General features: G+C 47.6%; 1 protein-coding gene across 1 annotated transcript in view; it reads right to left on the bottom strand.

Moving 5' to 3' along the window:
* Positions 1-14,256, bottom strand: part of SNX5 (sorting nexin 5) — a 94,201-nt gene extending 79,945 nt beyond the window's left edge. Inside the window, exon 1 of the mRNA XM_077486006.1 lies at positions 14,092-14,256. Within this exon, the coding sequence (XP_077342132.1) occupies positions 14,092-14,241 (150 nt within the window). The 5' untranslated portion in view covers positions 14,242-14,256. The remainder of the gene's footprint in view (positions 1-14,091) is intronic.
* Positions 14,257-15,052: the final 796 nt, after the last annotated feature.

The following is a 15,052-nucleotide window of genomic DNA, read 5'->3' as shown; positions in this document are numbered from 1 at the left end:
CACATCGCTGACAACCATGTGCAATAGGACATGACTGGCAGAGAACCTGGATAACGCTGCCAGATAGAGACAAATAGAATAGTTCTATGGTGAATAAGAATTTTAGGGTCAAAATCTCATGCTCCCACTACTCTTGCAGGATTATGAGGGGAGATCAGCAACATCAGCATATAATGAAGGCCACCCTATCAGTCTTCACTTAGACTGTGTCCCAACCGAGGAACACATCGGGGACACAACCTTGCCTTTTTTTTGTCATTCCAGTAATAACCAGAGCTGTGACCACTAACCCAATACTTTAATCAATAAACAGCAGAGACAGAAAATGGTGTGGGACTTCATCAGCATGGAGCTCACAAGAGGGGGGGAAAAAAAAAATATATATATATAAAATAAAAAATAAAAAAAGGGGGGGAAGGGGAGATTTTTAGAGCGGCGCCTAGATTAACACACCTAATCCTACCTTGCATTGGTCTTCCAGTGTTTAGTGACATTGTTCTTTAACAAGAACATGTCACAATGGCTGTTAAGACATAGCTAAAGCTCTAAATCAGTGTTGGAAGCGGCCATTACCTGACTCCCAGAATCAATAGCAACTACGGATGAGCTCAGGAAAGATCGGATCTAGTCAGAATCCACCTGAACTAGCCCTCTAGGAAGCAGTCATTGCACAAAGCCATTAATAAGCTGCCTAGACTTACCCCCGGTAATGACTTGTCTACTTATATTTGGTTTTGGGCAGTGACAGCTTCCTGGCATAGTTCAGCTAACGCAAAACAGTTTAACTAACGCAATTATGTAGAACAGGGGGTCTCCAAAGTTTTCAAACAAAGGGCCACTTATTGTCCTTCAGACTTTAGGAGGGCCGGATTGTGGCCAGCAAAGGCAGAAAATGTCACGGGCCCAGAATCAGTGAGAATAAATATGGCCTCAGGGTTGGTGGTCAATAGGAGGTATAGTATTCCATCATTGGTATCGGTGGATGATATAGTGCCCCATTGTTGGCGTCAGTGAGAGGAATAGGGCCTCATCAGTGGAAGGAGTTGTAGCCCAAGGGCCGCATAAAGGCTAGCAAAGGTCCACATCTGGCCCTCGGGCCTCAGTTTGGAGACCCCTGATGTATAACATGCCAATGTCTAAAATTATTCTTCAGTGTAAAAAAAATAATCCAAACAATTTAACTACTTGAAACCAGTCTAAAGATGAGTTTTCCTTCACTGGCCTGAGTAATAACCTAGGTAAGGGAAACCTAGATGCTTACTCTTCTGGGGCCCCAGAGCCCCACATACTGCCAAAGAGTCGTATGTGACCCCTGGGCCACAGGCTGGGCACCAAGGGTCACTAGGCAGAGCTGTGTCTGACTGCTAACGTTTAATGCAACACTAACTTATTATGAACAATATAAATGAAAAAGATTAGCAAAAATGTATTCATTTACACCTAGTGTGCACATGCCTTGGTTATTAGACTGTTAAGAATTTAAATTTGCTTTATACTATGCAGTGTTCTTCACCAGTTTGGTTTTAATGAATAAACGTTGTGATCCAAAAGATTCAGAATACATTAAGCCTAAGGAACGTAGACACAGGATCTACAGCATATAAAGTGTGGTAGATAGCCCTGACCATAGTGACTATTCCTCAAGCCTTGGGGAAGCTCAGGGGTTGCTATACACTGTCAGGGTAGAGTACACATAGAGCATGTCCAATGTTGGACATGCCTTTCTTGGATGTACAGCTCTGCCAACTATGCGATTTCGGGGGAAATCCTCAGCCACAAGTCCACAGCCTCCAATGTTGGACACACAATAAAAGATTGCGACTTTCACACTACACAGTTGGCATAATGAGGAATTTCCCAGAATTGACCTGACAAAGTACGTGGGGCAGATTTGGTCTGGAGATGTAAACAAAGCGCAGGGGGGCAGATTGGGTCCAGAGATAAAAAATGTAAACAGATTGAAGGGGTGGATTTGGTCTGAATACGTAAAATGTAAAAGCGTGTGGACATTTGGTCTGGAGATGTAAAAAAATAAAATAAAAAAAGAATTGGATTTGACATATCAAATGTAAACAAATCACAGGTGGTGTGAAGTCAGTCCCGCAGAAAATTAGGGCCGAAGGTCTCTAGGAGTACAGCCACCAGTGATCCTCCTTGATTAGGGCAAGTGGGGGCATCGCCAGCTCAGCAGACGAGGGAAGCCTGCTGTAGCCCAGGGATCGTTTTATATTGGGCAAGTGGGGGGTCTGGGATGGACAGCAAGGGATCCAGGGAAATGGGTCACTTACCTGGTAGTAGCCAGATACACTAGAAGTTTCAGTGGCACTGGAATGGTGTACACATAAGGCATCCGGCTTTCACCTGTCCACCATCCCAGTGACACTGACAGTGCACAAGGCTGTCACCTACAGTTAGTGTAACTGGAATGGTGGCTAGGTGGGAGCTGTTATGTCCCTTCAACACAAGGTCTCAGGGTGTTGCTGGCAATGCTGCTAGTATCTGCTCAGCAAGTTACACACAGCCTGGATGCACTTAACCAGGGAAGGGTTTACTACTCACTCAGAAAGCGATGTACATTCTTACACAGAGGAGTCCTATACAACAGGAGCCAGGTGCACGGTCAGTGTTAATGGAATGGTGCGTTGACTCTGTACAACAGACCAATGCTGTAAGCCACTTTTAGCGCAGTTTTCCCACACCCATAAGTCAGTAATCCGTGTCTTGTGATAAGCTCCGCCCCCAACCTCAGGAATGCCAACTTCCCATGTATGACAGATGGTGGTAAAGTTGTTGATGTGACAGATCAGACAGACAAGGAATTAAATCTGATAGACCGCTCAGCTTTTGTCTCCACCAACATGTACTGTAGGTAATCTCTAGCAACATATCAGTGGTAAAAAGACTATCAATAGTTACTGTATGGAAAAGTCTTAATAACCAATGGGCAGTCTACAACCATCTTTAAACCTAAGGAGTTTGCACCTGTAACATTGTAAAGGATGCCCCTTGTAACCAATAAGTAGTCTTAGAGAGTCTATTGAAGCAATTCAGGACTGACAGTCTCATTAAACTGGCATACAGCCACCAACAGTCTCTACCAATCCAGCAGCTTCTAGTCATCTGTTCTAACAAACAAGTTAATAAAAAATACATAAAAGCTACATTTCTCACTTTCGAATTTACCAGTCATTAGGATAAGACAACACGTGGTAAAAGGCAGTTATTTAGCCCCACCCACATCTAGGCAGACAAATGGTTTTCCCACAAGGATGTCTCTACAAACAGTTATATGAAGTGTAAAGATTCCAACATCTTCTATGATCTGCATCCCGAGCACTGATTTGTTGCTAAAGGAGACGAAATGTCACCTCCTCACTGCCTGCTTTAACCCTGTAAATGCTGTATCACTGCAATGCAACTGCATGCATTACATAGAGTTGCAGTGCAGCCCTATTCATTTAAATGGGTTGTATTCAGCTGTGGTGCTGAACATAACGGTATCATTTTGGCTGTGGCCAAATCATGTACACCTCCCCCCTCTGGTTGCCTTTGAAGCTTACCCCCTTCCTGCCCAGGCCAATTTTCAGCAGTCACACTTTGAATGACAATTGCATGGTCATGCAACACTGCACCCAAACTATATTTATCTCCCCCCCCCCCCCCTCTTCTTTCTCCCCACACACAAAAAAATAAAAATCAGTTTTTTTTTTTTACCTTCCTAAACAAAAACAAAAAAAAATAAAAAATCGTTCTTCGCTTGTTATGATAAATAATTCTTCATAATTTTAGGCCGGAATGTATTCGGTTATGTTTCTGGTGAAAATAACCCAAATCAGTGTATATTATTTAATCTGCAAGTTAAAGCATCCACAAACTATGAGATATATCTGAAAATTGGTCAGTCCTGATGGCCCATCTCATTTGAAGCCCACAATTCTCAGGACAGTACAGATATCCCCCCAAATAACCCCTTTTTTGATAGAGAAAAATATTTTATGCAGTACAGCATCATTATATAACAGGTGTGGTGGTCATCAGGAACCCAGACTTGTGACAGTACGAAAAAAATTTATATATATTTAAACATGCTTTGACCAGAGCTGGTGACAGATCACACAGCTGCGTGGCTCTGAGATCTGGCAGGACGTCATTCTACCCATATCGACAAGATGTTCCCACCGTCATCATGCTATACGCTGGCCGGGAACCAGTTAAGAGGGCAATAACACTGCTCAACTGTCTGTTTTGACCCCCCCCCCCCCCCCAACCCATGTGTGTTTGTCTGTGCCTCTGTACTGAGCGAGTCTAATGGGAGTGGTTTCATAATTAACTGTCAGGTGTGGTGGCAGCAGGGCACGAATGAGGAAATCTGCTGGGCCTGCATCCCTTTAGACAGGTTCCTATTGAAAGCATCTCCAAAAGTGACATTTTTGCTGCAGGGGGGATGCCTGAAATCTAACTTGTATCTTAGGGCAGATTTCTGGGAAATTTGGTGAGCCAATCACACAAGCAGGTAATGACTTATCTGGGGAGTGGTCAATACACACTCCGTACAGAACAACCCTTGGTAACCATATTGCATTCTCAGAAAATGACAAAGCTGCAGATTGAAAATTTCCTTTTCAAACATTCAATTACAATATGACATAATTATATGCACTATATATTTTTATTTGCCTTTTTTCCCCCCTCCATGAAAATGGTTACCCTTTAGGAAAAAGGGAAAAATCCTACCATGTGAAACCTGGGTACCGATTTTGTGGTTTTGTTTTCTTTTATTTTTTTCGTTTAAATATGTTTTGTTTTGAGATGCACGATGAGTTGTAAGCCATTATCCATTATGCACATGGCTATGTGTACCAATTGGCCAGGGTATGCCCCAACAGGCCCGTTTTGTACCTTCACAGTCAAAATTTCCAATAAAAAGAATTTTCCAAAAAAAAAAAAAAACCCCACAAACACGCAACAAAAGGATGATGTGAAATGGGATTTAGCCCAGGTTCACACTGAGCTGCAGTAATGAAGATGTGCGATTTCAGCTGAACTCGCACGATTTCACTCCCGCATGTCAGTCATGATTTCAGAGATCTCTGTGCAAAAAAAAAAAAGCACAGGAACTACTTTTTTAAATCGGAACGGAGCTGCAAATGTAGCATTGCACAGATTAGGACAGTGCCATTACCAGCAATTGACGTTGATTTAACATGACAAAATCGTACCAACGTGAACCAGGTTTTATGGCCCACTATATGATTGTTACCAACAGGTATGCCCACAAACCCGAAAGTGATGCCGGAGGAACATGTCAGCTGCTTCTGCAGTGAAAAGGCGCCTCTGCCGGGGCTACATTCTAAGATAAGTGTTTCATAATGTGCTAGTATGCAATGCATACTAGCACATTATGCCATTATCCTGCAGGGTTTTTTTTTGGGGGGGGGGGGGGGGGTGTTCCCCAGGGTTTACTAATGGACTTTGAACGTGGCATTGTTGGTGCCAGGCGGGCTGGTCTGAGTGTTTTTACAACTGCTGATCTACTGGGATTTTCACAACCATCTCTAGGGTTTACAAAGAATGGTCCAAACAAAATATCCAGTGAGCGACAGTTGTGTGGAGGAAATGCCTTGTTGATAGAGGAGAATGGACAGACTGGTTCAAGGTAATAGAAAGGCAACAGTAAGTCAAATAATCACTTGTTGCAACCAAGGTATGCAGAATACCATCTTTGAGCGCAAAACACATCAAAAAGCAGATGAGCTACAGCAGCAGAAGACCACACCCAGTGCCACTCCTGTCAGCTAAAAACAGGGAACTGAGGCTACAATTGGACAATAGAAGATTGGAAAAAACATTGCTTGGCCGGATGAGTCTCGATTTCAGCTGCAACATTCAGATGGTAGGGCCAGAATTTGGCATAAAACATGAAAGTAGGGATGCACCGAATGGGTTTTTTGGTGCCGAAACCGATACCGAAAATGAAAAATACACTAGGCCGAAAACCGAAACCGATACCGAAACAGCACCGATACCGAAAATGACTGTTTTAAAAAAATATTTTTATACAGGAGGTGGTCAGAGACTGGGGAACATGGTTCAGGAGGTGGCCAGAGACTGGCGACGTGGTTCAGGAGGTGGCCAGAGACTGGCGACGTGGTTCAGGAGGTGGCCAGAGACTGGCGACGTGGTTCAGGAGGTGGCCAGAGACTGGCGACGTGGTTCAGGAGGTGGTCAGAGACTGGCGACGTGGTTCAGGAGGTGGTCAGAGACTGGCGACATGATAAAAGTGATAAGTGTGGTGTCCCCCTCGTGCAGCCAGTGTTTGTGTCCCCCTCGTGCAGCCAGTGTTTGTGTCCCCCTCGTGCAGCCAGTGTTTGTGTCCCCTGTGTAGTCAGTGATGCAGAAAGAGAGGAGAGCCGCCTCTGCCTGCCGTCTGGATCAATAGAGCGCCGGGAACATCACAGCTTTAATTTCAATAGCTGTGTGTTCCCCCGTCGCGCGCCGCCGCATATAGCCCCTCCCCCTTGTCCGGGGAACTGTGATAGACAGATCCCCCGTCCAATCTGGACGGGTGATCTGTCTATCAGTTCCCCGAACGAGGGGGAGGGGCTGTAGGCGACGGCACACGACGGGGGAACACACAGCTATTGAAATTAAAGCTGTGATGTTCCCGGCGCTCTATTGATCCAGACGGCGGAGGCGGCTTTCCTGCGATATACACCTCCCGTGATGGGCGGCACTAGGGGCGGGGGGCGGAGCTCCGCCCAGGCCCCGCCCCATTTTCGGCTCAATTATCGGCCGTTTTTTCCTTTCGGCAAATTGCCGAAAGGGCCATTTTCGGCCGATATGTTTCGGCGGCCGAAATTTCGGTGCATCCCTACATGAAAGCATGGATCCATCCTGTTCTGCATCAATGGTTCAGGCTGGTGGTATTATAATGGTGTGGGGGATATTTTCTTGGCAGACTTTGGGCCCCTTAGTACCAACTGGGCATGGTTTAACCACTTCCTGACCGCCTGCCATACACATACTGCAGCAAGGCGGCTCTATTGCGCAAAATCATGTACCTGTACGTGGTTTTGTCAAAAGCCATTAGGGGACGCACGTCACTGAAGCTGTGGTCTCGCGCCGATTTGGCCACAGGGGGGCTAAACAGCGGGCCCAGCTGACACAATGTCCACTCGCGATGGCTCCCCACAGAGACAGAATGGCAGCGTGACAATGTAAACAAGCAGACCACCGTGCTGTCAGCCATTGACACTGATCTAGTGTTTCTGCCAATCTGTAACACAGATCACAGTGAACCCATCAAAAGTACAATTAGGGAATACACCTAACCCTTTGATCACCCCCAATGTTAACCCCTTCCCTGCCAGTGTCCTTTATACACAGTGTCAGTGCACATGATCATTGTAATGTCACTGGTTTTCAAAAAAAACTGTGTCCAATCTGTCCGCCGCAATGTCGCAGTCCCACAAAAAATGTCCATCGTGGCCAGGGCTAGTAAAAACCAATTAAAAATGGTATAAATATATCCCCGATTTTGTAGACGCTATAACTTTTGCGCAAAACCAATATATGCTTATTTACCAAAACATATGTAGCAGAATACATGTTGGCTTAAGGAATTGTAAAGGTAAAAGTTTTTTCACCTTAATGCATTCTATGTATATTCTACATCTGACAGTGCCAGCCCCCCCGTTTTACATACCTGACCCCTTGAAAGTCTCACGCTCGCCTCCGACATCCTCTTCGCCACGCACCCTGGCCGTTGATTGGCTAGAGTGGATGGATTGAAAGCAGCACACCCATTGGCTTGCACTGCTGTCAATCACATCCCATGACACGGCGGGGCGGGGCCAAGTGATACAGCTAGCGACCGTAGCCGCTCACTGTATCACAGGAACGCGCCCGCAAGCACTCCACGCTATGCGAGGGAGCTTGCATGAAGTTGTGGACTCCTTGCGGGAGGGAGCCGAGACAGCTGCCGAGGGACCCCAGAAGATCAGGTTCGAGGCCACTCTGTGCAAAACGAGCTGCACAGTTGAGGCAAGCATAAGGCCGCGTACACACGGGCGGACTGTTCGCCCAACCTTGTCCGCTGAACAGTGTTTGGGCGGACAGTCCGCTCGTGTGTGGGCTTTCAGCGGACAGTTTCAGCGGACAGTTGGACGGACAAAGTCTTTCGGAAATTCCGAAAAACTGTCCGCTGAAACTGTGTTTGAGCGAACAGTCCGCCCGTGTGTGGGCTTGTCCGCTGTACTTTCGAAATGAGCGGACTGTTCCCGCTCGGAAAGTCCGCCCATTTCGAGCGCGTGTACAGGTAGGCGGGGCCCGCGAAGGAGACGTCGCGGGCTCCGCCGCCTGGAATGGGCTTAAAGGGGAACCCCAACGCCGAAAAAAAAAATCGGCGTGGGGGTTCCCCCAAAGTCCACACCAGACCCTTGTCCGAGCACGCTACCCGGCCAGCCAGGAAAGGGGGGCGAGCGAGCGCGCCCCCCCTCCTGAGCCGTACCAGGCCGCGTGCCCTCAACATGGGGGGGTGCCTTGGGGAAGGGGGGGCCGCGCGGCCCCCCCACCCCAAAGCACCTTGTCCCCATGTTGATGAGGACAAGGGCCTCTTCCCGACAACCCTGGCCGTTGGTTGTCGGGGTCTGCGGGCGGGGGGCTTATCGGAATCCGGGAGCCCCCTTTAAGAAGGGGGCCCCCGGATACCGGCCCCCCCACCCTATGTGAATGAGTATGGGGTACAATGTACCCCTACCCATTCACCTGTGAAATAAAGTACAAAAAAAAACACAACACAGGGAAAAAATATTTTATTGCACAGCTCCGGGGGTCTTCCGTCTTCGGGGGTCTTCTCGCCGGACTCCTCCGCTATCTGTGTGTAGCTCTTTTACTAGCGGAGGAGTCCGGCTTTCTTCCTCCCCGCCGCCGGCCTCTTCTCCCGACTTCGGGGGTCTTGTCCCCCTCTTCGGTTCTTCTGCCGGGCCACCGCGCCTTCTTGTGGCTCTTTTACAGGCGGTGGCCCGGTCTTCTGTCGCCGCCGCCGCCGCCTTCCGTTCTTGTTCTTCTTCTTGTTCTTCTTCTTCTTCTCCTGGAGATGTTGACTCGACGATCTCTCCGGCCGGAATGCCAGAGCCGCGCTGTGCGGTCACTTATATAGTGACAATGGGGCGGTGTCACATGGTATATGTCACATGGGTTGGTCACATGGGTTGATGTCACATGGGGACTATGACATCGTAAGGGGGCGGGGTCACCATGTGACCAACCCATGTGACATATACCATGTGACACCGCCCCATTGTCACTATATAAGTGACCGCACAGCGCGGCTCTGGCATTCCGGCCAGAGAGATCGTCGAGTCAACATCTCCAGGAGAAGAAGAAGAAGAACAAGAAGAAGAACAAGAACGGAAGGCGGCGGCGACGACAGCGGCGACAGAAGACCGGGCCACCGCCTGTAAAAGAGCTACAAGAAGGCGCGGTGGCCCGGCAGAAGAACCGAAGAGGGGGACAAGACCCCCGAAGTCGGGAGAAGAGGCTGGCGGCGGGGAGGAAGAAAGCCGGACTCCTCCGCTAGTAAAAGAGCTACACACAGATAGCGGAGGAGTCCGGCGAGAAGACCCCCGAAGACGGAAGACCCCCGGAGCTGTGCAATAAAATATTTTTTCCCTGTGTTGTGTTTTTTTTTGTACTTTATTTCACAGGTGAATGGGTAGGGGTACATTGTACCCCATACTCATTCACATAGGGTGGGGGGCCGGTATCCGGGGGCCCCCTTCTTAAAGGGGGCTCCCGGATTCCGATAAGCCCCCCGCAGACCCCGACAACCAACGGCCAGGGTTGTCGGGAAGAGGCCCTTGTCCTCATCAACATGGGGACAAGGTGCTTTGGGGTGGGGGGGCCGCGCGGCCCCCCCTTCCCCAAGGCACCCCCCCATGTTGAGGGCACGCGGCCTGGTACGGCTCAGGAGGGGGGGCGCGCTCGCTCGCCCCCCTTTCCTGGCCGGCCGGGTAGCGTGCTCGGACAAGGGTCTGGTGTGGACTTTGGGGGAACCCCCACGCCGATTTTTTTCGGCGTTGGGGTTCCCCTTTAAGCCCATTCCAGGCGGCGGAGCCCGCGACGTCTCCTTCGCGGGCCCCGCCTACCTGTACACGCGCTCGAAATGGGCGGATTTGCCTCCTCCTTACGTGGGCGAGTCCGTTCATTTCAAAAGTTGAGCGAACTGTTTGCCCAACCTTGTTCGTCAAACAGTCCGCTCGTGTGTGGGCAAGTCCGCTCATGCAAATTTTGAGCGGACTGTTTGCCGAAACTGTTTGACGAACAAGGTTGGGCAAACAGTCCGCGCGTGTGTACGCGGCCTAACATTTTTTTTTGTTAAATAACAAAGTTGCCTTCAGTGATCCTTTAACCACTTAAAGAGCGCCTCACGTCGATATACGTGGGCAGAATGGCACGGCTGGGCACAAGCACCTACAGGTACGTTGCCCTTAAAGTGCCCAGCCGTGGATCACCGGTGCACTCGCGACCCAGTCTTGAGCTCCATGACCGTGGCCGCCAGTGTCCCGCGATCGGGTCACAGAGCTGAAGAACGGGGAGAGGCAAGTGTAAACAAACCTCTCCTCGTGCTTCCTAGTGAGCCTGTCACAGGGAAAGACTATCAGTGACATCACACGCCAAGCCACGCCCCCTACAGTAAAAAAAAAAAAAACACACACTTAACCCCTACACTGCCAGTGACATTTTTACAGTAATCAGTGCATTTTTCGCACTGATCGATGTATTAATGCCTAAGGTCCCACAAAAGTGTCAAAAATATCCGACGTGTATGCCATAATGTCGCAGTCACAAAAAAATTAAAATAAAAAGCGCTGATCACCGCCATTAGTAGAAAAAAAAAAATTATTAATAAAAAATGCCATAAAACTATCAATTTTGTAGACGCTATAACTTTTGCGCAAACCATACGCTTATTGCGATTTTTTTTTTTACCAAAAATATGTAGAAGAATATGTATCGGCCTAAACTGAGGGAAAAAAAATGTTTATATATTTTTGGGGGATATTTATTATAGCAAAAAGTAAAAAATATAGCATTTTTTCAAAATTGTCGCTCTATTTTTGTTTATAGCGCAAAAAAACAAAAACGCAGAGGTAATCAAATACCACCAAAAGAAAGCTCTATTTGTGGTAAAAAAAAAAAGGGGGGGGGGCAACATCTCACAACCGCGCAATTGTCCGTTAAAGCGACAGTGCCGAATCGCAAAAGGGGCTTGGTCCTTTAGCTGTAAAATGGTCCAGGGCTTAAGTGGTTAAGTTGATGAATACATTTGATTTTTCTCTCTTTTTTTTTTATTGGATGTTTTATAGTAAAAAGTACCCCCAAACACAAAATATTTTAAGCAGAGGCCCTATATAAAAAAAAAATAAATAAAAAAAAAGGGGGTGTTGCAGTTTTTTATGTCATGGTATTTGCGCAGTGGTCTTTCAAACGCAATTTTTTGGGAAGAACAAAAACATATAATGTCAAATGTGATGTTACGCTGAGTAAATAGATACCAACATGTCATGTTTTAAAATTGCATCTGGCTGTGGCACTTTAAACTCCTTTAGGTTACCTGTGCTAGAATTATTGCTCTCGCTCTGACATTCATGACAATACCACCCAAGTAAACAAAGAGGCAGAACCGGAAGTGACATACTTATTGCGCTCGGTTTTCAGTGAGAGCGAGGTCAGTTGCTCTCTCTCTCTCTCTGTTCCGTGCAGCCGATTTTGCATCGCCACGATCGGAACAGTAGAGCCAGGGAGATGTGTGGGACCCCTTTCTACCACCTGCAGAAGGGATTGATTGCCTATCAAAAAATAAATAAAAAATCACCGACCTGAAGCCTGTAGGTGGGGGACCTACCTGGTACTAGCAACGTGTACCGAATACAGGAGGAGATATATATTCTATCTCCTCCTATATTCGGTACACCTTGCTAGTACCAGGTAGGTCCCCCACCTACAGGCTTCAGTTCAGTGATTTTTTTTATTTTTTTATTATACACACACCTAACAGATTGACAACACTGAATAAATGACACTTTTCTACAATGTAAAGTAGTGGCTGTACAGCTTGTAGAAATGTAAATTTGCTGTCCTCTTCAACACACAGCCATTAATGTCTAAACCACTGGCAACAAAAGTGAGTATGTCCAAATTGGGCCCAAAGTGTCAATATTTTGTGTGGCCACCATAATTTTCCAGCACTGCCTAAACCCTCTTGGGCATGGAGTTCACCAGAGCTTCACAGATTGCCACTGGAGTCCTCTTCCACTCCTCCATGACAACATCACAAAGCTGGTGGATGCTGGAGACCTTGCACTCCTCCACCTACCGTTTGAGGATGCCCCACAGATACTCAATAGGGTTTAGGTCTGGAGACATGCTTGGCAAGTCCATCACCTTTAGCCTCATCTTTTTTTTAGTAAGGCAGTGGTTGTATTGGAGGTTTGTTTGGGGTTGTTATGTTATACTGCCCTGTGGCCCAGTCTCTGAAGGGAGGGGATCATGCGCTGCTTAAGTATGTCACAATACATGTTGGCATTCATGGTTCCCTCAATGAATTGTAGCTCCCCAGTGCCGGTGTGACAGATACAGTCCGAAAAGTGTCCGCTCTCAACTGTGCTTGCGCAGTACGGAGCACAAGGAGATTCTGAAAATCTCCAAAGATGAACGGCTCCTGCGCTGCGAGTCCAGGTGCAAGCCCCACCATCCAAGTGGACATAGGGCTGCACATATTAGAGGGCCACTCAACGCTTCGGGCATGGCCTTGCTTGGCTCTTTTTAATTCTACTTATGTCCACTTGGATGGTGGTGCTAGAACCTGGACTCATGGCGCAGGTGCCATTCATCTTCGGATATTTTTTGGAATCTGCTTGTCCTGCGCAGTACACAGCGGACACTATTTGACATGACACCAGCAGCACTCATGCAGTCCCAGACTATGACTTTCCCACCACCATGCTTGACTGTAGGCAAGACTCGCTTGTCTTTGTACTCCTCACACACACTTGACACCATCTGAACCAAATAAGTTTATCTTGGTCTCATCAGACCACAGGGCATGGTTCCAGTAATCCATGTCCTTCGTCTGCTTGTCCTCAGCAAATTGCTTGCAGGCTTTCTTGTGCATCATCTTTAGAGGAGGCTTCCTTCTGGGACAACAGCCATGCAGACCAATTTGATGCAGTGTGTGGCGTATGGTCTGAGCACTGACAGGCTGACCCTCCACCCCTTCAACCTCTGCAGCAATGCTGGCAGCACATCATATGTCATATCCAGAGGTTGCCTTTGGGAAATAGACGCTGAGCACGTGCACGCAACTTCCTTGGTCAACCATAGTGAGGTCTGTTCTGGGAGGAACCTGTCCTGGTAAACCTCTGTGCTGCAGCTCAGTTTCAGGATCTTGGTAATCTTCTTATAGCCTAGGCCATCTTTATGTAGAGCAATAATTCTTTTTTTCAGATCCTCAGAGTGTTCTTTGCCATGAGGTGCCATGTTGAACTTCCAGTGACCAGTGTGAGAGCGATAACACCAAATTTAACACATCTGCTCCCTATTCACACCCGAGACCTTGTAACACTGAGTCACATGACACCGGGGAGTGAAAATGGCTAATTAGGCCCAATTTGGACATTTTCACTTAGGGGTGTACTCACTTTTGTTGCCAGACATTAATGGCTGTGGGTTGAGTTATTTTGATACTGTTATACAAGCTGTACACTCACTACTTTACATTGTAGCAAAGTGTCATTTCTTCAGTGTTGTCACATGAAAAAATATAATAAAATATTTACAAATATGTGAGGGGTATACTTACTTTTGTGCTATACTGTATATAAATAGATGACCCCGGCTATATGTCATCACTAGTCCAGCCTCTGACATCTCCCCCTCCAATGTAAAGTTACAGGCGGTCACCCCCTATGTATAACACCCAGCAATAGGTCTGTATGTACAGAGCCTGGAACCAGGAAGTGTCTGCTGTGTACTACAGTGTATGACTTTCCCACCGCTGACCCGCACATAGAAATCTCCAGCCTCTACCTTGCCGCCATCGTCTCCCTCCACCTTCAGAGAAGCCATGCTGCAGCGGGAGACCTCTCCGCACCTCCCCGGGATAGCCGCCTTCTCACTGGGACGCTTCCTGACTCCACCGGCACCCAACTCCGCACAGAACACACCCACCTCTTCCATCTGGCACGCCCATACAACTTAGCAAACCACGCCCCTCCATGAGAGCCCACAGGCTGCTATATAGCCACGCCTTCGAATTAGCGCCGTGTACCTTATTATGTAACTCCGACACTTGACCACGCCCACTTTTTTTTATTTTTCTAAATATGATAAGTGCCTGCTGCCAGACCTCGCCCACACTGTTATTCTCCGCCTCTAATCTGGACCACGCCCACACTGACAAGCTATGCCCATACGACAGATCACGCCCACACTTGCGTTCTCCGCCCATGCTGCTAGACCTCGTCCACACGCCTGATCCCTTCTACACTGACAGTCTCCGCCTATATCTCAGGCCCCGCCCACACTGACAGTCTCCGCCAGCATAACTGGGCGCCGATCTCTTGTCATGTTCTGTTTAGTTGCAGGAAGATTGCAAAACAGCTTCACTGAGTGCTGAACTGGAACTTTCCAGTGTCTATGAATTACTATACCTAACCTAGAACTAAAAGCAAAACTTTTTGTTCATTTTGGATAGAGTAAGGGAGGGTTATTACCCATGTCAGTGTATTTTGGCCATCTGTGTCCCCATTTGGGAGATTTCTATTTATTTCCTGTCTCATAGCCAAAACAGGAAGTGCAAGGAACTCCAAGGTGAGGATAGGCCTGGTTTTCAGAAGAACTAGTGTCCCCATTGGAAGATTTCCCCTGAATTCCTGTTCTGGGGTATCTTCACTTTCATTGCTAACAAGATAAATAAAAGGGTGAATCTTCCTAATGGGGGCACAGCTAGCAATATAAACCTGACAGGTGTTCTGATACCTCCCCACCT

The sequence above is a fragment of the Lithobates pipiens genome, unplaced genomic scaffold, assembly GCF_037356315.1.
Source record: "Lithobates pipiens isolate NorthernLeopardFrog02 unplaced genomic scaffold, aLitPip1_a1.2 Scaffold_18, whole genome shotgun sequence".
Taxonomy (NCBI): Eukaryota; Metazoa; Chordata; class Amphibia; order Anura; family Ranidae; genus Lithobates; species Lithobates pipiens.
Note: the sequence above shows the minus strand (reverse complement) of the source record. Positions and strands in the feature narration are given on the sequence as shown.